Source organism: Zalophus californianus, chromosome 4 (assembly GCF_009762305.2).
Source record: "Zalophus californianus isolate mZalCal1 chromosome 4, mZalCal1.pri.v2, whole genome shotgun sequence".
NCBI classification, from domain to species: Eukaryota; Metazoa; Chordata; class Mammalia; order Carnivora; family Otariidae; genus Zalophus; species Zalophus californianus.
The window spans coordinates 35,054,728-35,079,285 of NC_045598.1; the positions used below are offsets into that span (position 1 = coordinate 35,054,728).

The window sequence follows — 24,558 nt, forward strand, 5'->3', positions numbered from 1 at the left end:
CCAGCCTTGTTCTCATTACCGGGGCTCCCGCTGCGGGGCTGGCCGGGCGGTTTGATCCTGGCATCCCCCCAGCACAGGAGCGGGCCTGCCTGCTTGCAGAGGCCCGCCCGTGCCTCCTCAGCCTGGGCTGACCGGACTGAGGTGCCAGCACACAATGGGTGCAGGGAGACACGGCTGCAGGCCCCGACGCTGTCCCGGGCAAACATGCGGTGTGGTGTGTATAGCCTGAGCCCTCCCTGTTCTCCCTGCAGGGTGCCAAGAAGCTCTGCCCTCAGTGCAACACCATCACCGCACCCGGGGACCTGCGGAGAATCTACTTGTGAGCTAGCCACCCCTGGCGGGCCGTGCCTCGAGCAGCCCCACCTGCCTGCCTCTGTGACGTGACCGTCCCCCTTGTACATACTTGCACACAGGTTCCCCATGTACATACATGCGTGCACACACGCGTGCGCGCGCGCGCACACACACACACACACACACACACACAGGACTCTGGAGCCAGAGTGGATGCTGAGGCCCAGGCCCTGCCTGCTGGCTGCCACCAAGACTGGGGACCATACCTGTTCCAGGTTCTGTCCCCAGGGTGGGCCAAGGAGGTGGAGGTGAGGGGGAGTAGTGGGGCAAGGCTCCTGAGATCCAGCCCCCAGACTGACAGACGGACAGACAGACATGCAAACACCAGACTGAAGCACATGTAATATAGACTGTGTATGTTTACAATGTTGTGTATAAATGGGACAACTCCTCACCCTCCACTCCATCCCCTCTCCTTTGGTTGTATGATTTTCTTCTTTTTTTTAAGAACACCTGGAAGCAGTGCCCCCTTCAGGGCTGGCTGGGGGCTCGGCCCATCCACCTCTCAGGGCGCCTGCCTCTCTCTCCCATGGTATCCCTTTTCCTCTCCCATGTGCTCGGTGTTCAGTGATGTATATTTCTTCCCCCAGACATGGGCCACGTGCCCCAAGGGACACGATCCTCTCCTTAGTCTTAGCTCCTGGGGCTCTCTATAAGGAGTTGGGGGAGGGGCGAGACACAGGAAATGGGAACCGAGCTAAAGCAAGGGCTGAGATTGGGGCTGGCTGAGTGTGCTCCTGGCTGTCCAGCCTTCTGCCAAGAACCATTCCTGGGATTAGAACTGCTGTTCCCAGGGAAAGTCGTCTCCCCCACCCCTCCCACATGGGCCCCACGGTGTGATGCTGTGTCTGTATATTCTATACAAAGGTACTTGTCCTTTCCCTTTGTAAACTACATTTGACTTGGATTAAACCAATATAAACAGCTGCTGCCTGTGTGTATGTGTGCAGGGAGGGCTAGGTGATGGGGTGGTGTGGACAAAGGCAGTTAAGGGGTTAATTCCGGACAGCAGTGTTGGGGAGAGGACTTGGATGTGGGTGTGCAAAGCAGTGCAGGGTTGGTCTGCTCAGGGGGCCCTGGAGCACTCCGTCAGGAGTGGGGGTGGGGCCAGGGACATGGACTCCTGACTATTGATGGGTAGGGGCTCCAGGTTAATTCCTTATCGATGCAGAATCGTCAGCTCATTAATCACAGAAGAGGTCAGAGCTTGGGGGTACATAGCTCTATCCCCCAATCTAGAGCAGGAGCAGCTATAAGCTTAGGGAAAGACACAAACCCCAAGCCTCTGTCCCTTTCTAGTCTCCTGAAATGAGCCAGGGACCAAAACAATCATCTCAGCCCCCGTGGCTTTTTTTCTAGTGACCCAACACCTCAGTAATAGCTACTACCTAGATCCCCAGATGGCCTCAGTAGAAACCACCAGTTGTCCAAGGTGGACTCTCACATAGGGGAACTGAAGCTGGGTAGCCAGCACTGGAGATGGCACTTTTATCAAATCGTCATCCCCAAGGCTGCCCACGGCCAGTGAGTAATCTGCATCCCAGGTGCTCAGGCAGATGCTCAAAGCTGCAGGTGAGTCCTTTCCTTTACACATTCTCACACACCAGGCCCCTCCTCCGTCTTCCCAAATCCCCCCACCGTAGACGCACCAATACATGGGGTGCCCTCGGTGCATACTACAGAAGTTCCAGTCGGCAGCTCCTGCCTCCTGCACCCAGGTGACAAATCACCCTGGTTGGAGCCCAGTGAAGGCCCTGCACAGCCCCAGGCCCAGCTTCATGGCACCAAATATCCTGAATACAAGAATCCTGGGGCGCAATAGTCTAGGGAACGTATGTGGCCTGCCAGAGCAGAGCGGCCCCAGCGACGGCTAAGGTTTCGGGAGAGAAGTGGGTAATGCCCAGTTCCCATCGGGCTGGCTTTCGGGTCTCAACTCTCCCTTCTCCTTGCCTTGGACTCAATAGGTCCCTGATGGCTGGTTACTCTCACCCTGGGGGCCGTAGGCTCTCTAATAGGCAACGTTATTAACCCTGAGTGAGGGCGTGAAGCCTACCCAGCTGTGGGATCCTTAAGCGTGGTCTCATGGCCCAGGCAGCACTGCCACCTGTTGGCCATGGCTAGGAATGCAACCGCACAGCATAGGGATCAGTCGCAATGGTCCCTGCGGTCCCAGAGGGCTGACAAGATGCAGGTCGAGCTCGGCTCTGGAGGCAGAGGGTCCATCAGTCCTGAGAATATCAAGGGTCAGCTCCCACCCAGAGCCTGGCTAGCCATCTCCTTCACTGCCTGTCAAACTTTCAAAGCCCATCCCTGCCTCCCCCCACCCCAAGTCCCTTGAATATCACAGTAAGCTCATTCAATCAACATATTTATTGAGTACCTGCTATGGGCCAGCATTGTGCAGCAGTGACTGAGAGAATGAGAGATGATCGAGAACTCAGGCTGAAGTCACCTCTCCTGCCTGGACAGGATCCAAGGGGGTCTCAAGGAGATGAAGGAGTCCTCGCCCTGGCTCTGGTCTTCAGGGCTACTGACTTCGCTTGTCCCAGCTCCTGTGTGGCGCTGCTCCCTTCCTACCCACTCCATCTGCCTGTTAGACACCTGCAGCTTTCCTGGCAAAGTGTGGTGGACCCAGGCAGGCCCACCACCGCTGCACCCTCAGCTCCCCTCTCTCTGGCAGTGAGGTGAGAGCGGCCTCTCCAAGTGAGCTGCCGAGTGAGATCTAAGCAGATGGCGCTTCACGCTGCGGGAGCAGAAGTCACACCCCCCGCACCAGCCTGACCCTGTCCTCCAGCACTTCCACACAAAGCTCACCTACCTTTCAAGAAGTTAAAGATCAACCCTGGGGCTCCTCATCAACCCCACCCTCCCCACTCTGTTAACCCTCCCAGCCTAAAAGCTATAGGAACCCATCCGCAGCCCGACTTGCACCTGTCCAAACACAGCCACAGCGAGACTTCTACGGCAACCTGTCCAGGCACCCCCACCACCTAGGATCCTGGGAGAAACAGTTCCCGGGGCAGAGGCTGCTAAAATTCAATGGGAATTCTCTACTTGCGGGACCAGAGTCCCAAAGGGCTGTCAGGAGTTGAAGCAGAAGAGGGCCCTGCCACCCACAGACAGAGGATGTGGGGAGGTGTGGGGCATTTATTTCTGGAGCAGAGAGGAGTTGGGTGGGTGGGGCAAGGAGCTCAGCAGTGGACACAGCTGCGCATGAAGTTGACGCAGAGGCTCGTGTAGTAAGTAGGGTAGTCACGGAGGTGGCTGACGTGCGCAGATGACACGAAGTCCACAGAGCGCACCACAACCCGGTGTGCCAGGCGAGCCTCCACCATGCGTTCCACGTCCCTGGCCAGGACCACCTCGTCGGCCCTTGAGTAGAGGTAGAGCTCAGGCCAGCGAGAGGCTGCATCGAGTAGCCGGTCATAGAAGTGGGTGTGGAACAGGGCCGTGAGGGGAGCGAGCAGGACATGGAACAGGACCGCCACCAGGGCGAAGGCCACCAGGAGCAGCAGGCGTAGCACCGCAGGCCGGTGCCCCAGGACGGCTGCCAGGGCCCGCAGAGCCCCCAGCAGGTTGCTATCCCCAGGGCCGCTGTCAAAGATGGTGCCCACCACACGCAGGCGGCAGAAGCGCCGATGGGTCTGCAGGAGCTCCAGCACGTATCGGTACAGCATGACACCGGCATTGCTGAAGACATGGAAGAGCAGGGGCTCCTTCTCAATCTCGTAATGAAAGAGTAGCTCAAGTAGCTTCTGGGCCAGAACACGAAGTGAAGGGATGCCCAGGGACTCGGAGAAGAAGACCATGTGCCATGGGGCTGTGTATCGGATCACGATGCAGCCCTGGGGAGAGGAGAGAGGCCGGGTCGGTCCTCAGGGATGGGGGGCGGCGGGCGGCAGCGGGGGGGACTACAAACTAGCTTCAGAGATGTCCACCACTATAAGCCTAGCAGTGCTCCAGGCACCAGCTCACCACTCACAGACACCTTCCAGTGTGCAAGGTACTCGCAAGGCCCAGTTGTGGAATAACCACTTCATGCTGGCCACAGCCACCCGGCCTGGCCCAGTACGTGAGGCCTGGAGCTCGCTCTGGCTGACCAGAACAGTCTTACTCTGGCCCGTGCCCTCCCCCTTCCCCCTTGCGGCTCATCTGCTCAACTCTGGCATATTTAAGGGCTCGTGCTTGGCGACACCTTGCTGCAGTGACTGCTCTGCACCAGCCCCACCCTCCCAGGCACAAGGAGCTACCCCCATAAAACCCAACACGCAGACACAGCCTGCATGCCCCAGCCTTGGCCACCAGAGGCCACTCGTGAGCCGGACCGCATCAAGTCAGCCTCCGGCCACGGCCGCCTTCCGGCAGAACCCTGACAGCACAGGCCATGCTCTCTGGCATAGGGGCCGGGCACCCGATCTGTCTGGTTCCAAGGCCCGGGATCGCTCCTCCCACTCACCCTGAAATTCCAAATATAGTAAACACTGTTGTTCCTCAAATTCTAAAACCTGAGTCAATCTCGTAGGCTCTGTACCCCTCAATGCCTGAGTCAAGTATGCCTCAAAATCTCCAGACAGATCCTCTTCTAGGTCAGGTAGAAAAGGCAGCCAAAGCCACGTGCCTCAGTGCTAATCCCCTCTCATTGTCCTATTCGAGAGACAAAGGGCCATTTGTCAGGGGAACTGAGTTAGGCGGGCTCTGGGGTCACACGGGTCTGGGTTCGATTCCTGACACCACTTATTAACAGTAGGGGTGAAGAGCAATTTGCTTCATCTTCCTGGGCCTGTGCTTCCATCTGTAAACTGGGTTAACGTCCATCTTGCGGGGTTATGGTGAAGACTGAACAAAAAAACATACCTCAAGTGCCCCAAACAGCACCTGGCACAAAGTCAACTAATAGTAGCAGTAATTAGTGGCGGCAGGACTGATAACACGGAGAACACCCTCTGACCACGGTACATGAATGACGCGGAGCTAAACACGATGGTCAGCTGAAAGAACCCTGCCATCAGCCCCCTAACTTCACCCCTCCCACTGACTCCAATCTGACATCTGTCCCCGACTCCCCCGGCACCATTCTTACCAGGGCCCTGGCATGCCTAAGCCCCCCTCCCAGGACTCTGCAGAGGGGGCCACTGATGCCACCTGGCCCCTCAGGCTCTGGGAAATTTCATCAAGTGCTCTGTTCTAACTTCCCAATGGCATGTGAAATGTCTTCCCACACCCCCCCCAACCAACACACAGCATTTCCCACAAATGCAAACACACTCCCACATCACACCACCACACACATGCAACTCCTAGAACTAAACGAAGCCCACCCACACCATATCCCACAGATGCAGACACACGGGGCACCCACCACTCACTCATGTGCACCCACCACACCATCTGGGAGCACACTACAAAGCCACAGCTGGCAAGACACACCCACACGCACACATACTGCCGGCAGGTACCCAGTTACACGCTCTGCTCCCTTCGAGAGTACACACGCGCGCACACACACTCCTCCCCTGGAGCATTCACACGCAGAAATAAACAGCAATTCCTGCAAACACGCCACCTATGAGGACATACACGATTTGTGCCCTCCAACTCTGCATCACCTGTGAGTGCACACACGGAACTCCCCAAGGGCCCAGCACTCCCCAGGAAGGGCACATGCATGCCAAGCTTCCCTGTGCCCACCAGTCTGGGCCTCACTTTGAGGTTTCCCAGGTGCCTGCATCTCCGACGCCACCTCCCCCGTCAGATGCTCCTAGAAGTCCCTGCAGGTCGGGTCCCAGTCTCCACCATCCCCCATCCCCCAGCCAAGCGATCCTCCATCTCTGGGCACACTCCGCCCCAAGGCCCTGCCATGGGTCCTTGCTTCCCTCTCCTGTATTCTCAGTCTCCTCCTTTCTCCAGAGTTCTGTCCAAGAAATCTCATTAAAAAAAAAAAAAAAGCCTCAGGGCGCCTGGATGGCAGAGTCGGTTAAACATCCAATTCTTGGTTTTGGCTCAGGTTGTGATTTCAGGGTCCTGAGATGGAGCCTCACATCCAGCTCCACACTCAGCAGGGAGTCTGCTTAAGACTCTCCCTCCTCCTTGGGGCACCTGGGTGGCTCAGTCGTTAAGCGTCTGCCTTCGGCTCAGGTCATGGTCCCAGGGTCCTGGGATCGAGCCCCGCATCGGGCTCCCTGCTCGGCGGGAAGCCTGCTTCTCCCTCCCCCGCTCCCCCTGCTTGTGTTCCCTCTCTCGCTCTCGCTCTGTCAAATAAATAAATAAATAAAATCTTAAAAAAAAAAACTCTCCCTCCTCTCCCTCTGACCCTCCTCCCCCCATACCCACGTACTCTCTCTCAAATAAAGAAAATCATAAAAAGCCTCTGCCATTACACTGTGTTCCCCTCTAACTCTATCCCACCCTCTCTCCACCTTCCTAGACAATCTTTTTGCCACCTGCCCTCTCCACCTCGTGCCCTCCCACTGCCTCCCCTGCACTGCTCTCACCAAGGTCACCCACGCTCTCCCAAATGGCCAAATCCCACGACGCCTCTTAGTGCCCATCCTACTTTCCTGCACTCCTAGATATATTCTCTGGTAGCCCCACATCGGGTGGAGATTACTTAAAAATAAAATCTTAAAAAAAAAAATGAAAGAGCCTTAAGGAACAAAGTAACTATACGCAATGGGTCATCTTGGATTGGATCCTGGTTTGGGCAAATCAGCTATAAAGGACGTGTTGGAGACTGTGAGAGAATCTGAACAAGGACTGGGAACCCAAGGAGATGAAAACAGATTAAGCAAGGTGGAGATCATGATCTGAAAAAAAGCAGGATGCAAAACATATATTCAAAAGCTGGGACACCTGGGTGGCTCAGTCGTTAAGCGTCTGCCTTCGGCTCAGGTTCTGATCCCAGAGTCCTGGGATCGAGTCCCGCATCGGGCTCCCTGCTCAGCGGGAAGGTCTGCTTCTCCTTCTGCCTGCCGCTCCCCCTGCTTGTGCTCTCTGTCTCTCTCTCTCTCTCTCTCTGACAAATAAATAAATAAAATCTTCATTAAAAAAAAAAAAGTATATTCAGTAGATCTCATTAGGTTAAGAAAAGCTACACACAGAGAAAAGCTGAAAGGATGGGCACGTACGAGTAAAGAGAGGTCATCTCTAGGTGGAGGTATGGTATTCTGACTTTCCTTTCAATCATCAAGTATCAGGAGTTTGGAGTTGGAACATTTTTTTCTCCACACCCATCCCGTCTCCACCCTCTCCTTTTCCCAGAGGACCCCTCCGCCAGCCCTGCCAACTCAACCCCGCTGCCTTCCCTGGAATCTAACCCCACACCCCCGCCTCAGTTCCCCTCAGGACCCCTCCCAGCCTCCTCTCTTGACACTTGCCCTTTCTTTCATTCTCTGTTCTGGCCACACTCACCTATTCCTATTCTTCTGCCTGCCCTCAGGGATCTCAGTCCCATGGAGAAGCCAGACAAAACAGGCCTGGCCCAGTGAGTGGAATTCAGAAGTGGCCGAAACTAGCTGCGGAGCTATCCGTAAAAGGCGACGCCAGAGGACCAGCCTTCTTGGTTGGGGTAAGGCCTCAAGCTCAGGACGACATTTTCCCCCCAACCCTTCTCCCATTCCAGGGCCACACACCATTCAGGCCCAGTGCAGACGGGAGGCCAGCGGAGGGAGGCTGCGGCGAGGGGCTGGGGGTGTTGGCTGGTCTTTCTCCCGGGAGACCTCCACTCCTCCTCAGCCCACGGCTTCCAGGTGGCAACCAGGGCTGCCTGTACTGGCGTCTTCCTGCTGAGGAGGGCAGGGCCAGGCCAGAGGCCAAAGATGTGAAAGGGGCTTCTAAAATATAACCAGGCCCTCCTAAGGCTCTCTCCAGTTACCACAAGCTCCACATCCAACGCCTAAGAAGAAGCCAGAAAACCTCCAGCCTGAATCTCTTTTCCAAGAGGCCCTCCTACTATGGGAATGCGAAGGTGCCATGGTCAACCCTAAGACAGAAACTCACCTGGTCAGAAAAGGAGAACACCCTGGGAGTACTCACCATGCCCAGCACGCTCGGCCCAGGCTCTTGCTGCCCATCCGGGCAACAACAGCCTGGAGGTCTGGGCCGACTCCCCAGCTGGGAGCACATCAGGGCTGCGCTGCCCACCGTGGGGTTTGGGGAGGAAGGAAGGGGAAGCAGGTTGGGGGGGGGCGCTGAAGGAGACAGACCCGGCCACAGAGCTGGCAGCAAAGGAGGGATAATCCTGCCAAAGTCCCCATGAGCCCAGCGTCTTCCTCACAGGCTGTTCTCAGAGCCGGGCCTGTCACACTGGCGGTCAGCAGTCGCTGGAGCCCAGCGATGAGAGCAGCCAAGGCCAAGTGCCCCCCAGAGCGGCCAGCTGCACCCCGGGCGCTGGGTGTCCACAAGCCTGCAGTACTCACCCTTTTGTGGTAGATGGCGCTGTACTTGGCAAGGTTCTTGTCGGTGCAGCCACCCCAGCCCAAGAGAATCACCAAAGGCTGTCGAGACCCCACCTCCTTCCCGCTGTGGTTGGGGTTGTTCTCTGGAACACAGACATGGTGGGACTGTCAGCACTGGAGCCGGCATGTGGGGTGAGGGTGACTGGCCAATGCAAAGCCAATCTAGTGGTAGGCAGGGAACCAACAGGTGCCAGACCTCGGCATATCCTGCCAGCCCCTGTGCCTCAGGTTCCCACGGGGCTCCCTCCTCTATCCCGCCGCAGAAGTGGCATTTAGGCCTCTCAGGAGGCAATGCAGGGTCACTGCAAAAACCCACATGAGGGCACCTTTCTTTCGTAACTCAAAGACAGCCCAGGCGAGAAAAGTGAGAACTTTCTCCATGCAATTTCACTTTCTAATCCAGAGGTCAGCAAACTACAAGCCATGAGCCAAATCTGGCCCACGGTCTGGTTTTGTATGAACTGCACGCTAAAAAGAATAATGGTTTTTCTAAAAAAATCAAAAGAACTAATATTTTGTGACACATGAGAGTTCTATGAAATTTAAGTTTGACAGTCCACAATAAAGTTTTATTGGAACACAGCCACGCTCATTCATTTACTTATTGTATAGCTGCTTTCATGATAAAACAGCAGAGTTGACTCATGGCAACAGAGACGCTATGGTTTGCAAAGCCTAAATTACTTATGGCCCTTCACAGAAAAAATTTGCCAGCCCTATTCTAATTTCACAAGCAGTTGGAAGAAGGAGATCTTAAAAGGAGAAATGGATAGACAGTGCCAACAGGGAGGTAGAGCAGACTCTGAGGGACCACACCAAACCACCCACCCAGTCCTGCCAGAGAATAATCATCGCCAATATTTATTTCCTGAGACTTAATGCTCATAACAACACTATGAGGAATATTATTGCCGATGACGACACTGAGGCACAGAGTGGTTAAGATAGTGGCCTAAGGTCACACAGAAAGGGTACAGCTGGGAATTTGGCCCCTGCTCCCCATCCTAACTAAGCCACTTGAGACCTTCTGTGCCACCAGCACCATCCCCAACTAGAAGCATGTCTCCTGCAGCGATGTGCCAAGGCACAGGCCAGCTGCCTCCTCCATGGCTACTTTCTAAGAGGCTTCCCTGCAACCTTGTTGGTCAGACCTCATCTCATTTCCCCTGCCGAGTAAGGACCCACGCACTCAAGGGGACTTCGGTGCAGGGACTGTCCATTACTAGTTATCCACCCTCCCGCAAGGGCCAGGGTGTGCCCTACCAAGTATCAAGCCACTTGGCTCTACTCAGCTGCCACCTCGAGATTTATGGATGCCGGTGTTGACGGGGCAACAGTAAATTTCAAGGCTAGTTAAGAGGATGGTAAATATAAATCACTAACCTTTGGACAAAAGGAAGACAACAATTTCCTGTAGAAATTAATGTGATTGAAAAGTTCAATGTTCCTGCTCTCCAGCAGTGGTGACTCTGGCCTTCAGGGATTAACTGCCCGCCCCCAGGGGGATCCCAGGCTGCGCTGCAACTCAGCCTGCGCCTCAGTCCCAGCACACCCAGGCTCCCCTGATGCTGGCCTGGCCTCTGGTGAGGGAGATGGCCCTACAGACCTAACGCGGGCCACTCCAAATATTCACACCGCCTTTCCTGGCCTGGTGTCCCATCCCCTGCCCTTCTGGCGGAAAGGCATCTGGGCCACCCCGGGGCCCATGACCAACCCTGCTGGGGATGAGGACTGCCCATGAAGCTCGGGCCACAGCAGCCTCAGGGGGAGCAATCAACAGCCACCCATTTGGACCTGCCTGTGAATCTCTTGAGATCCAGGAACTAGATTTCTGAGACCTGCCCCAGGGAGGCTCCCTTACCTCTGGGCAGCTGTCTGAGCATAGGCTCCCCTCCCCCAGCCTACAGCGGTCCCCTCCTGTGCCCACCAAGACACAGCAAAGGGCTTTGACATTTCTCTCAAACACAGAGAAGGCAGCCAAGGGACGCCACACCCCCTGGCGGCCTCCTGAAGTGAAGGCCAGCCCCCACCAGCAGTGATGGTGCATTCCCAATTGAGGAAGGTTCGAACAGCTTCTGCTGGGCCTCTGATCTGCCCCTGGTCTCGAAACTCCCTTCTGCTCCACCAGGTTTTACAGGCACCCGTGGCTTCACCAACTCAGGTAGGAATGACTTCCCCAGAGAGGCATTTCCATGAAGAAGCTCTCAGAATGTGGATACCCTGAACACACTGCCCACTCCCAGAGCCCAACCTTTCGGAATTGCTCCTCGTCGGAGGGAACTGGCCCCTCCACTCCTGCCGAGGCTGCCCCCCCCCCGCAACCCCGCCAAGCCCACAGCTGCTCTTCCTGCCCGGGGGCATCTCCCATTCCCCCCGACACAATCTCCTCCTGGGGCCCCACTCTCTCTACCCATTCCTAACTTCAGCCTTCATCCTGACCTCCTCCCACCGGAGCCATGCTGCCCCTTCTGATTCTGTATTTCAAGTGCTACAACCCAGAAAGTCCAAAGTGCTCTGGCAACGTGGCTGAGAGTGCTGGCGACTTGCTGCGCTGCCCTGGAGCCCCAGTAGGAACATGCCAGGAGGAAAGAGGCCATGAGTGGGGGACAGGAGGCTCTGGAGATGCTGGGGTTGGTCTCAGGCCCAGCAAGCAGTCCTGGGGGGCTAGAAGCTGCGGTGAGGAGCAGGAGTGGTTGCAAGTGCTGCTGAGAGTAGCACTGGGGCGCGATCCTGCAGGGCCTTTCAAGCCATGCGTAGGAGTTGGAATTTTATTCCGTTGCAACAGAGAGAGCAAATGATGATCCTGGAATTGGGGAAGTGGCGGGATCCAATCTGTATTGATTAATGACTTGCACAAGGATTTAATGTCTGTCTCTCCCTTTAGCCAGCAGGCTCTGTGAAGGCAGGCACTGAGTGCAGCGTGTTTATCACCCCCCCGCCCCCACCCAGCGCCCAGCCCCGTAGCTGGCCCATTCAGGCGCGCAGGAGAAACGTGCTGGAATGAACACGTGGCTGCAGAGTGAAAGATGGATCCAAGGAGAAAGAGCTAGCATTCTTCTTGCTCCCCATTGCCCTTTCCAGAGTAATAAAAGTAATTCTTATGGCTATCGTTATTTATTGCCACATCCACATCACGATTCCTCCATCCTCTTATAAAAGCCCCTGTCCTTTTTATGCTTACCCCACCGGCCACATCACCCTCGTTCCTCCTGTGGCTGACATCTCAGGGCCTCTGGCTGCTGCGCCTCAGGGGCAAGGCTCGGGCACTGGCTCCGTCTCTCATTTATGCTCCAAGACTTCCCATGACCCGGTGCCGGCAATCAAATCCACTCTGTAAGCCATCACAAACCTCTCTGAAGTCCACATCTCCTTCCAGCTCTTAATCCCCCTCTTTCCCAGAGCCAAGAAAACCAGTAATGGTAACAGGAAAAAGAGTATTATGTGGCAGGCACTGTTCTAAGCACTTTATGGATGAACTCATTTAATCTTTACAACACTCCCGTGAACAATGTACTATTACTATTCTCATTTTGCTGATGAACAACTAAGGCACAGAGATAATAGATAACTGGCTCAAGGTCACACAACTAATAAGCAGTGAAACTGGAATCCAAACCCAAGTGGTCTAGAGACCAGCTTGTAAAAACTGCCCCAGCTGGCACCCTGGGTAACAAAACCCAAGCCCCCAGGCTGAACCAAATCTCTACCACCTCAGCTCCAAACGTGTACACGTAGCTGCCTTTGTCCATCAACAGATCCAATTCTGACATCTTTCGCCTCCTCCTCAGGGACCGGCCCCCCCAGCCAGGGCCCCAACGTATGCTGCCTCACTGGGTCCTGCAACCATTCCCGGAGTTCGTTACTATTGTTCCCATCTTACAGATGAGAAAACTAAAACACAGAGAGAGTAAGTTCCTCTCCGCAAGACCATGCAGTCAGGAAGTGGCAGAGCCAGCATCCATCTCTCTGGACCAGCATGCCACCCTGCCCTCACCTCCAGGACCTCACGCGCACTCCCTAGTGGGGAGCCACCTGGCCAGTGTGCTGATGCTTCATGTTTATGGCTTGGCTAATGCCCACTCCACCGCCTGAGTCCACTCACTGTTCACTTCCAGGAAGCCTCCCCTGAGGGCTCCTGCAACCCCTTCTCATCCCCCACTCCCAATCGCCAGACTGGGTTAGATGCCCCTCGGCTGTACCGCCACGGCGCCCACCATCACCATGTCTGAGCTTCCCGTACTGCCGGGCAGTGTCCATTAGGAACAGGGAGGAGGCTGCTGTAACATGCAAGGCAAGAGAAGGCACAGGCCTGAACCCCAACAGTGGAAGACAGGTAGGAAGGGGGAGGGAAAGGGCAGGGACAAGAGTAATTTTGGAACATGGATTAAAGGTCTCAAAAACATGCCATCTTTGACACAGCAATTTCACTCGAAGAAAAAAAAATGTTTAAGATTTATTTATTTATTTGACAGAGAGAGAGACACAGCAAGAGAGGGAACACAAGCAGGGGGAGTGGGAGAGGGAGAAGCAGGCTTCCCGCTGAGCACGGAGCCCGATGTGGGACTCGATCCCAGGACCCTGGGATCATGACCTGAGCTGAAGGCAGACGCTTAACGACTGAGCCACCCAGGTGCCCCGAAAAAAAAAATGTTTAATCATATGGAAATATTTGATAACACATGAAGCAAACTAGAGACATACGTGTAAGAGCTAAAACCATAAAACCCTTAGAAAGAGAACACAGGAGTAAATCTTTGTGGCCTGGCATTAGGCAACGGTTTCTTGGACATGACCAAAAGTGCAAGGAATAAAAAAAAAAAAAAAAAGATAAATTGGGATTTCATCAAAATTAAAAACATTTGTACTTCAGAGGACACCATCAAAAAAGTGAAAATAGGGGTGCCTGGGTGGCTCAGGCGTTAAGCGTCTGCCTTCAGCTCAGGTCATGATCCCGGGGTCCTGGGATCGAGCCCCGCATCGGGCTCCCTGCTCAGCGGGAAGCCTGCTTCTCCCTCTCCCACTCCCCCTGCTTGTGTTCCCTCTCTTGCTGTGTCTCTGTAAAATAAATTAATAAAATCTTAAAAAAAAGGCAACAAAATATTTTTTAAAAAAGTGAAAACAACAACCCCCACAATGGGAGGAAATATTTGTAAATCATATATCTGATAGGGGGCTTGTATCTGGCATATACTAAAAAACCTCTTACAATTCAACAATAAAAAGACAAACAACCCGATTAAGATGGGCAAAGGATCTGAATACACATTTCTCCAAAGAAGACAGACGAATGACCAATAAGCACATGAAAAGATGCTCAACATCATAGTCATTAGGGAAATGAAAATAAAAACCACAATGAGATCCCACGTTATACCCACTAGGATGGCTATAATCAAAAAGTCAGATAGTAACAAGTGTTGATGAGGATGTGGAGAAATTAGACCTTCGTACACTACCAGTAAGAACGCAAAAAAGTGCAGCCAGTTTGGAAACCGGTTTGGCAGTTCCTAAAAAAACACTAAACAGCAAGTTACCACAGGACCCAGCACTTCTACTCCTACATCATCACACACCTAAGAGAAGTGAAAGCATGTGTCCACACAAAAACCTGTACACAAATCTTCAAAGCCACAAATATTCACAAGAGCCACCACGTAGAAACAATCCAAATGCCTATCAATAATGTGGTATATCCCATACAACGAAATACCATTTGGTCATAAAAAAGCAGTGAAGTACTGACACAGGCTACAACACGGAGGAACCTTGAAGATCTCTGCTGAGTAAAAGAAGCCAGCCACAAAAAACTACATATTGCATGATTCCATTTATAGGAAACGTGCAGAATAGGTAAATCCATAAAGAAGCAGAGTAGCGGTTCCCAGGAGCCAAAGGGAGGGGGGAATGGGGAGTGACTACTAATGGGTATAGGGTTTCTTCGGAGGTGATGGAAATGTTCTGGAGTTAGTGGTGATGGTTGCACCATTCTGCGAATATACTAAAAAACAACGAATTGTACAGCTTTAAAAGGGTGAGTTTTGTGGTATGTGAATTATATCTCAATAATGCTATTATTTTTAAAAATTAATAATAATAGGGTTGCCTGGCTCGCTCAGTCTGTAGAGCATGCGATTCTTGACCTTGATGTTGTAAGTTCAAGTCCCATGGTGGGTACAGAGATTACTTTAAAATCTTTTAAAAAATTAGTAGTAATACATTAAGTGAAAAAGCATGTTGAAAAGTAGCATATACAACGGAATATGTACATATATTTATAGGTGCATATATATTTATGTATATACACATACACACATATATTTACGCATAGAAAAAAACACATCCAATATTAATAGCAATTATTTCTGGGACTAAAAGCAATTGCTTTTTTGTTATTTTTTTTACCCATTTTCTAAAATCAACATGTATCACTTTTGCAAGGAGAGTTAAAATGTTATTTTAGCCCCTTGGTAAGGCAGAAGTATTCTTCTCAACCCTCGTGATTCTTGAGCACCCACAAAACAATTTAATTTCACAGGCTCCCTGTCCTCTAGAATTTCTCAACAAAATAATACTGACACCAATAACAGAAGAATTACAGACACATATATTGTACAACAGTTCCAGTCATAAAACTAAAGCATAAATTAGATTATGTATATCCCAGGGGCATGTGAAGAAGACAAAGGGAAGGCTGACGAGGCATAAGGGTCTATGGCACAATATGTGCTTTTTATCTGTAAGCCAGAATCAAAATGCAAAGAATCTGTTTTCTTTTTAAAATGCAAAGAATAAAAGGATCCTCAGTTTCTTCTACTCCCCAGAAAAACTTTCTAGACTCTCACATATCTAGTTCCGGTATTTTTTCTTTTTTTTAAGCAAACTCTACCCCCAACATGGGCTCGAACTCACGACCCCAAGTTCAAGAATCACACGCTCTACCAACTGAGCCAGCCAGGGGCTCCACAGTTCCCATATTTACATATTTAAATTACTTTATTTAAAAATTTCCTTTTTTTTTTTAACTTTTTGAAATAAGAGCCTAGGAAAGTAGCACAGTATCTTAAGAGTACATACTTTATAAAACCATATCTGAATTCAAGACAGGGAGACAAACCAAAACAGACTCTTAAGGACAGAGAACAAACTGATGCTGGGGGCCCGGGGCGGGGGGGGGGGGGGGGGGGGGGGGGGGGGGGGGGGGGATGGGTGAAACAGGTGATGGGGATTAAGGAGTGCACCAGTCATGATGATGAGCACTGGGTGCTGTATGGAAGTGTTACATTATATTGTATACCTGAAACTAATGTTACACTGTATGTTAACTAACTGGAATTAAAATAAAAACTTGGGGCGCCTGGGTGGCTCAGTTGGTTAAGCAGCTGCCTTTGGCTCAGGTCATGATCCTGGAATCGAGTCCCGCATCCGGCTCCCTGCTCAGCAGGGAGTCTGCTTCTCCCTCTGACCCTCCCCCCTCTCATGTGCTCTCTCTCTCTCATTATTGCTCTCTCAAATGAATAAATAATTTTTAAAAAATAAATTAAAAAAAATCTTTACAAAAATAAAAATAAAACAAATCCTTACTCATCTGAGTCCAAATCTCTGGCTCACCATGAATAACTACGAAACAGACCTTGCGCAAGCTCCCTAAACTTCAATTTCCTTATCTGTAAAATGGGGCTATTAATATATAGATTAAATAAGATAATGTCTGTCGAGGGCTTAGCATGGTACCTGACACAAATAAAGAGTTCAATGAACCCAAGATACTATTCCTTCACGAGCAGCACATGTGTCCTGTAGAAAAGGAGAAAATGAATGTCTAATAAAATTGGAATCCCACTGTTTTGTAATCTGCTTTCTTCCATTTAGCAACATATTGTGAACCTCCCTCCCTGTCAGCTTATATATTTCTACATCACTCTTTTTAGTGGCTACGGAGCGACTGTAGAATATTTCATAATTTGTGGTGACCAATCTCCCATTATTGGACATGATATTTCCAATTTTTGCTATTATAAAAGGACTCTATTGGACACCTCTTTCTTTGTGTGTGTCCTTAATTGTGTCCTAGAAATGGAACCGTATTCAAGCAACACTTCCTAATGGCAACAGGAATCTGCATGTACTAGCTGAGGAGTGGAACTCTGGAGTCGAAATCTGGGATAACTTGGGGGAAGATACCTCAGCTCCCTGGAGTTTCTGTTCCTCGTATGTAAAATGGAGTAAGACCTCTCCCTCCTTCACAAGGCGGTTGCCATTAATAACAGATGCTCCTGGCAGGACATGTTCAACAGAAGAAGAGCAAGAGAAGCCCTGGTGAGCTCAGAGAAAGGAGACCTGTATAGGGTCCACCAGGTCTGGATCTCAAATCTAGAGCCTAGCACAGCACCTGGTATAGAGCAGACATATCAGAAAGGGGTTTTATTAATGTGTGAAAGAGACTGTGATTCCAAAAAATATAGGCATACCTTGGAGATACTGTGGGCTCGTTCCCAGACAACCCCAAAAAAGTGAATATCATAATAAAGTGAGTCAAATAAATTTTTTGGTTTCCCAGTGCATACATATGTTTTCACTATACTGTAGTCAATTAAGTATGTGCTAGCATTGTCTAAAAAAACAATGTACATACCTTAACTTAAAAACACTTTATTGCTGGGGGGCTCCTGGCTGGCTCATTCAGTAGAGCATGTGACCCTTGATCTCGGGGTTGTGGGTTCAAGCCCCACATTGGGTGTGGTTTACTTAAAAAAATTAAAAAATAAAATCTTTTTAAAAATACATTATTGCTGGGTGCCTGGGTGGCTCAGTTGGTTAAGCAACTGCCTTCAGCTCAGGTCATGATCCTGGAGTCCCGGGATCGAGTCCCACATCAGGCTCCCTGCTCAGCGGGGAGTCTGCTTCTCCCTCTGACCCTCTTCCCTCTCATGCTATCTCTCATTGTCTCTCTCTCCCAAATAAATAAATAAAATCTTAAAAAAAAATACATTATTGCTTGGGACACCTGGGTGGCTCAGTCGGTTAAGCATCTGCCTTCAGCTCAGGTCATGACCCCAGGGTCCTGGGATCGAGTCCCGCATCGGCTCCTTCCTCGGCAGGGAGCCTGCTTCTCCCTCTCCCTCTGCCCGCCGCTCCCCCTGCTTGTGCTCTCTATCTCTCCCTCTGACAAATAAATAAATAAAATCTTTAAAGAAAATACATTATTGCTAAAAAATGCTAACCATCATCTGAGCTTTCAGCAAGTCATAATCTTTGTGTTGGTGGAGGGTCTGGCCTCGATGTTGACGGCCACTGCCTGATCATGGTGGTGGATGCTGAAGGCTGGGGTGGCTGTGGTGATTTCTTAAAATAAGAAAAGAAAGTTTGCCACACTGACTGACTCTTCCTTTCAGAAATGATTTCCCTGTAGCATGTGATGCAGTTTGACAGCATTTTACCCACAGCAGAACTTGTTTCCAAATTGGGAGTCAATCCTCTCAAGCCCTGCAGCTGCTTTAGCAACTAAGTTTATAGAATATCCTAAAATCCTCTGTTGTTATTTCCAATCTTCACAGCATCTTCACTGGGAGTAAATTCCATCTCAAGGAACCACTCTCTTTGTTCATCCATAAGATGTAACTCCTCGTCTGTTCAGGTTTTATCATGAGATGGCAGCAATTCAGCCCCATCTTCAGGCTCCAATTCTAATTCTGGTTCTCTTGCTCTTTCTTGCAGCTACCACCTCCACTAAAGTGCTGAACCCCTCAAAGTCACCCACGAGGGTTGGAATCAACTTCTTCCAAAGTCCTGTTAATGTTGCTATTTTGACCTCTTCCCATGAATCACAAATATTCTTAATGGCACCTAGAATAGAGATTCCTTTCCAGAAGGTTTTCAATTTACTTTGCCTAGGTCCATCAGAGCAATCACTCTGTGGCAGTTATAGCCTTAAGAAATGTATTTCTTAAATTACAGGACTTGAAAGTTGAAATCATTCCTTGATCTATGGGCTGCAGAATAGATGTTGTATTAGCAGGCATGAAAACAACATTAATCTCATCATACATCTCCATCAGAGCCCTTGGGTGACCAGGTACATTGTCAATGAGCAGAAATATTTTGAAAAGAATCTTTTTTTCTGAGCAGAAGGTCTCAACAGTGGGCTTAAACTATTCAGTAAACCATGGTGTAAAAGATGTGCTGTCATCCGGGCTTTGCTGTTCAATTTATAAAGCATAGGCAGAGTAGATTTATCATAATTCTTAAGGGTCCTAGAATTTTCAGAATGGTAAATGAGCACTGCCTTCAACTTAGAGTCACCAGCTGCCTTAGCTTCTAGCAATAGAGTCAGCCTGTCCTTAGAAGATTTGAGGCTAGGCATTGACTTCTCCTCTCTAGCTATGAAAGTCCTAAATCACATCTTCTTCCAATATAGGACTGTCTCATCTACATTGAAAATCTGTTGTTTAGTGTAGCCACGTTCATGGATTATTTTAGCCAATTCTTCTGGATAACTTTGTGGTGGTTTCTACACCATAACTTGCTGCTTCACCTTATGCTTTTATGCTATGGAGACGGCTTCTTTCCTCTAACCTCATGAACCCACCTCTGCCAGCTTCCAGCTTTTCTTCTGCAGCTTCCTCCCGTCTCTTGGCCTTCAAAGAATTGAAAAGAGTGAGGGCCTTGCTCTGGATTAGGCTTTGGCTTAAGGGAATGTTTGGTCTTCTACCCAGACCACTCAAACTTTCTCCATATCAGCAGTAAAGTTGTCTTTTTATCATTCATATGTTCACTGGAGTAGCATTTTTGATTTCCTTCAAGAACATTGCCTTTGCCTTCGCAACTTGGCTGTCTGGTACATGAGGATTAATGTTCGGCCTCTCTCAGCTTTCCACAATCCTTCCTTAATAAGCTTAATCATTTCTAGCTTTTGGTTTAAAGTGAGAGACTTGTGATTCTTCCTTTCACTTGAACACTTAGAAGCCACTGTAGGGTTACTAACTGGCCTGATATCAATACTGTGTCTCAGGGAATAGGGAAGCCCAAGGGGAGGCAGAGAGAAGATGGAATGGTCAGTGGAGCAGTTAGCACACACACAACAATCATCAATTAAGTTCACTGTCAGATAGGTGGGGCTCGTGGCACCCCAAAACAATGAAAATAGTAACATCAAAGATCACTGATCACAGATCACCATAAAAAATATAATCATAATGGAAAAGTTTGAAATATTGTGAGAATTACCAAAATATGACACAGAGACACGAAGTGAGCAAATGCTGTTGGAAAAATGGCACCCATAGACTTGCTGGATGCAAGGTTGCCACAAACCTTCAATCTGTAAAAAAAAAAAAAAAAAAGCACATCTGCGAAGTGCAGTAAAGCAAAGCACAATAAAACAAGGTATGCCTGTAAATTAAACTCCTCTATTTAAAAAAAAAAAAAAAAAACAGGGGGCCCCACAGGCAAGGAGGGTTTGAAGTCCCAACTCACTCTTCACCTGGGCTTCTAAGGCCTCTCTGGTGTGGCAGCTCTGTGGGACCACCTCAGTCCCCCCACCTCCAGTGCCCTTCTGCACTTTCTTTGCTCACCATCTACCCATCAGCCCTGGGAAGCTCTAGGTCCAGCTTGGGCCACTCTTCTCCAAGAAGCCCACCACAACCACTGGGGCCCACCACGGTGTTCAAAACCACTCCAGGGGCGCCTGGGTGGCTCAACTGGTTGAGCGACTGCCTTCGGCTCAGGTCATGATCCTGGAGTCCCGGGATCGAGTCCCGCATCGGGCTCCCTGCTCCGCGCGGAGTCTGCTTCTCCCTCTGACCCTCCCCCCTCTCATGCTCTCTCTCTCTTTCTCTCTCTCAAATAAATAAATAAAATCTTTAAAAAAAAAAAACCACTCCAAACTATTTCCCAGGTGCCAGTGAAAGCTTCCTGAAGATTAAGTGGCCTTTTTTTCTTTCCCCATTTTTTTTTTTTTTTTTTGGCGCGTGCTTAGGAGAAGAGCAGGTTCACAATAAAACGTGGGCTCACAATAAACCCGTCACTTCCCCTCTCTGTGACCTCCAAAGGCCTTCCTTGTACTCTAAGAGGAAGCCCCTTATCCAGACCCTGTGAATCAATTATTTCTGAAAATGTTTACTGAACATGAGAGCAATACAGTGCTGTTAAGAAGGCCTCCTAGCCTGCCAGCAAGCCAAAGCGGGGCCCTGGGGCAGGACTTGGCTGACCATTCTCTGGATGGGAGAAGGGGCAGCGTAGCCTCAGCCTGGGATGTCAGGGCATCTCTGGCTCGGGCCCACAGACCTGCCAAGTGACTCCATTCAGCTCATTTGGCACCTCCTCCTTGGCAGGCCCTAGCAACAGTGAGCAAAACCATCAAAAGCACTACAACAGGGATCCCTGCTATGGGAGTCAGGAGAACAGAACCTTCCCCAAGGAAATGAGGTGGGAGCAGAGTATTAGGAGGGGAAGGGGATCACTGGTCAGAGAAGGAAGCAAGGAGATTCCAGGTCAAGGGATCGGCTTCAGCGAAGGCGCAGGCTGACTACTCTCTCAGCATGGGCAGTCACAGATACTGGCTGGTGGGATTCCCAGCAGAAGGATCCTAGGCTGCCCAGCCCGGGCTCTGAACGACCCCAGACCCGCAGCTTCCTTCTAGGTAACTGGGTAACTGATATGCCAGCAGCAGCTGCTTGCCTGTCAACTCACAGCAGGTGCTGGGCACTGCAGTTTTGATGTTCAAATATGGGGGAAAGAAATTCCAGAAACCAAACATGATTGTCCTACATACTTCTCCACCATTAAACAGCAAATGCAAAAGAAAGACAATCTCCAGGATCCCCACAGGCTATCCCCAAGTGAAGCCATGTCAGCCTGGAGGGAGCTCTCTGCAGATGGGAAACAGATTCAAGGGATCACGGTGCTGTTATCTCCCACTGAGGGGTGCTACAACCTCCAGCTCAGCTCTGGGGCATGCGCTTTGAGAGGGAAAGGCATGATGAACTAAAGCCAATCCAGAGAAGCAATCAGATGGAGGAGGTTCTTAGAACCACATCAGAGGAAGGACAGCTGATGGACGGCCCTAGAGGTATTTCTCTTGGAGAACAGAGATGTGTGGAAGGCAGGAGCTGACCTCTTGAAGAGAGAGGAAGACAGATTATCTTGCTGTGTTGCACCCACCCACCCCGACCCTCTAGTCCTGCAGTTACCACATCATTGTGAAACCACCTGCTTATAAATCCTCACCCGTCCTGAAAACCACAGCTCCCTGAATGAAACCTGTGCGTGAGTCACTTCTGAGGCACCAGCAACTAACTGGCGGCCAGGACACAGCAAATGCTGAACTGAAAACAGAAACCACAGGAAGGCCTATTGTGGCTCAAGAAAAGGAAGTGCTTTCTAACAATCCCAGTTACCTACAGCAGGCCAGGATGTTTGGGAGGAAGCATACTGTCAGAGAAAGGTCTGGAAGCAACAGAATACCCTCATGCTGGTAGGACTAAATGGCCCCCTGAGGTTTCTTCCAATTCTAGGACCCCGCCTCCTGAAGCAGTGAGGGGAGCCACAGGCAGAGGAGATGCACCGACACGCCAGGCACACACATCCAGTCCCTGTCTTGTAAACCCTCACAATCCCGTGGGGGTTGTGGGGTAGGCACTATTGTAATTCCCATTTTACAGTGGAGGAATCCGAGGCTCAAGAAGGTTCAGTAACTTGCCAACGCCATAAAACCAGTAGGAGGTAGAAGTGAATGGCAAACCAAAACCACCAGGCTGCCCACCTGGGCTGAGAGAGAACATCTGCCCTCCTATCCACACGGTGGGCAGCTCCAGCCCTTTGCAGCTGGTGGCTCTCCAAGGGCAATAATATTAACTGGCTTCATCTCCCCCTGAGGCCAAAACTTTTCAAAAGCATTTTTACATCCATAAGCCCAAGAGCCCACTGCCACCATACCCAGCTCTAAGGCAACAGAATTGGTCTAGGGCCATCTGTCCTGTGGGAGCCTAGGGGCTGCCCTCTCCTCCTAGACCCCAACCAATAACACAAGATGCAATGGGAAGGGGTTGGGGAGGCTCTCCTGAAGGAGGCAACATCTGAGCTAAGCCTTCAATGACGAACCGGACAAGGACAAGTGAGGGGGCAGTGTGGGGCAGCAGAGGGGAAAGGGCATTCCAGACAGAGGAAACAGCAGGAGCAAAGGCGGAGAAGCAAGAAGTGTGTGGAGAATCACAAGCAGTTTGGGTTGCCAGAACATAAAACGCAAATTGAACAGTGGAAGGACACAACGATCAAAGAGATAAGCAGGGGCTGCTAAACTGCGAAGGACTTTGAATGCCACGTTAGGGAACCTGAACTTGATTTAGCCTGAGGGCAATAAGGAGCCACGGAAGGGTTTTAGGCAGACCGGTGATAAGAGTAAACCTCTCTGTTAAGGAAGATCACTGTGGTAGCCATACCAGAGGCTGAGCTGCTGGCAGTGAGACTGGAGGGCAGAAAGGCCAAGTGAACTACAGCAGGGAGAGACATGCTGGGCTCGGTACCTTAAGCCTCCTCTATGATAATTCCCTGTCGGGGCCAAACTTTCCATTCTCTGGGCCCCCAATCCAACTCTCCTTGCAGGCCTGCTCTACAGGCTACTCATTTTGTGGAGTCTCCCACACGACTGTCTTTAATGATACGACCCTAGAGAGGAGTAATGCTAATCATTATATTTACTCCATGCCAGGCACTGCTGGGTCAGGCACTATGCTGGGTCCTTTACACAAATTACCTCAGTTGTGCAACCAACAGCCCTGGAAGGGAGGTTACTATCGGTAGCCTCGTTTTGCAAAGGATCTGAACCGACTTCTACCTGGCGGCAGATACCGCTCGGTTCACCCCTGCCAAGGAGAGTGGGAGGGATGAGTCCCGTGTCCCGGGCTTCTACAAGGACCGCCGCGAAAACAGTGGGTGGAAAATAATGGTGGGTCCCCTAGCCACAACCGCCGAAGAGAGGCTGGAAGTGGGAAGCCTGAGCCCAAAGGAATCAGGACAGCCCCTGCCCTCGGAAGCCTTCAGCTGCGAGGAGAGAAACGAGGGCACGGACCTGACAGCTCCAACTGAAAAGGCAGAAAAAGCCCCCAACGGAGCCGAGGCCGCAGCGAAGGGGCGGGGCTCGGACGCGGAGATCACTCCAGGGGCGGGGCTTGCACGGGGGTGGGGCTCTGTGGGCCCGACCAAGTCTAGGACCTGCGGGACCCCGTGAGGGGGCGGGTCGCGAGAGGGCGGGGCTCCGAGAGGGGCGGAGCCACAGCTGTGCTTGCGACCCACAGACTCGTTAGGTTACCTCCCCACGACTGGACCCGACCCTCCTTCCATACCCTGGCTCCAGCAGGGCTGATCCGGGATCTCGATGGTGTAGTCCAGCTCAGCCGAAGCCATGGTGAAGGCGCCAGCCCTCAGCACGGGCCTCCGCCGGAACTCCCGCTCGCGCGCCCGCGCCTCACCCAGGAGCCTCCCGGGCGCCGCCCAATCACCACCCACCTCTCCCGTCGCTGCCCAATCCCTGAGCGGCGCTCTGTGACCTCCCGTCCTAGCAACCGCCGAGTCTCTCTCGGAGCCTCTCGCGGCACCCCACGGCTCGGCCCTAGCAACCATGCCCCGCCCCGTTCTAGCCCTGCTCCGCAGGCACTGGCTGACTCGCGTGATCTGGGTCAGGTATTGGTCAACCAGGACGCCGGTCGGGAAGAGTCCCCACCCTCCCGTGTAGGTAAGAGGGTCTGCGGGAGATTTG

At 51.3% G+C, this 24,558-nt stretch overlaps 3 protein-coding genes across 12 annotated transcripts in view; 2 read left to right on the forward strand and 1 right to left on the reverse strand.

The window, feature by feature from the left end:
- Positions 1-1,278, forward strand: part of RNF220 (ring finger protein 220) — a 221,035-nt gene extending 219,757 nt beyond the window's left edge. For all 3 annotated transcript variants that reach the window (XM_027599911.2, XM_027599918.2, XM_035727039.1), the window contains one exon: positions 252-1,278. In XM_027599911.2, coding sequence (XP_027455712.1) covers positions 252-323 — 72 coding nt within the window. In that variant the 3' untranslated portion in view covers positions 324-1,278. The remainder of the gene's footprint in view (positions 1-251) is intronic.
- A 1,415-nt stretch (positions 1,279-2,693) lies between these two features.
- TMEM53 (transmembrane protein 53) lies at positions 2,694-24,514 on the reverse strand. Of its 4 annotated transcripts, none has more exons than XM_035727379.1 (4): positions 24,146-24,274; positions 20,031-20,124; positions 8,769-8,890; positions 2,695-4,199 (listed from the first exon to the last, which is right to left on the reverse strand). In XM_035727379.1, the coding sequence occupies exon 4, from the start codon at positions 4,161-4,163 to the stop codon at positions 3,546-3,548; it is 618 nt and encodes a 205-aa protein (XP_035583272.1). In that variant the 5' UTR covers positions 4,164-4,199; positions 8,769-8,890; positions 20,031-20,124; positions 24,146-24,274; the 3' UTR covers positions 2,695-3,545. The 4 variants fall into 4 exon arrangements, with proteins under 4 accessions (XP_027433836.2, XP_027433862.1, XP_035583272.1 ...); XM_027578045.2 differs by lacking the exon at positions 20,031-20,124 and adding an exon at positions 11,989-12,138 and having other exon boundaries at positions 24,146-24,237; XM_027578035.2 differs by lacking the exon at positions 20,031-20,124 and having other exon boundaries at positions 2,694-4,199; positions 24,146-24,514.
- The window catches only part of ARMH1 (armadillo like helical domain containing 1), a 49,522-nt gene continuing 49,363 nt past the window's right edge, over positions 24,400-24,558 (forward strand). For 4 of the 5 annotated variants that reach the window (XM_027577943.2, XM_027578004.2, XM_027578010.2 and 1 more), the window contains exon 1: positions 24,400-24,534. The gene's annotated coding sequence lies outside the window, so the exon portion shown is untranslated. The remainder of the gene's footprint in view (positions 24,535-24,558) is intronic. The other variant, XM_027577960.2, reaches the window with a different exon arrangement.

Coding starts and splice junctions, on each gene's coding strand:
- TMEM53 (XM_027578035.2), bottom strand. CDS start 24,422: ATGGTTGCTAGGGCCGAGCCGTGGGGTGCCGCGAGAGGCTCCGAGAGA. Junction 8,891..24,145: donor TCAGCCCTGCTGGAGCCAGG/GTATGGAAGGAG, acceptor TCTGTGTTCCAG/AGAACAACCCCAACCACAGC. Junction 4,200..8,768: donor GCGCCATCTACCACAAAAGG/GTGAGTACTGCA, acceptor TCCTCTCCCCAG/GGCTGCATCGTGATCCGATA.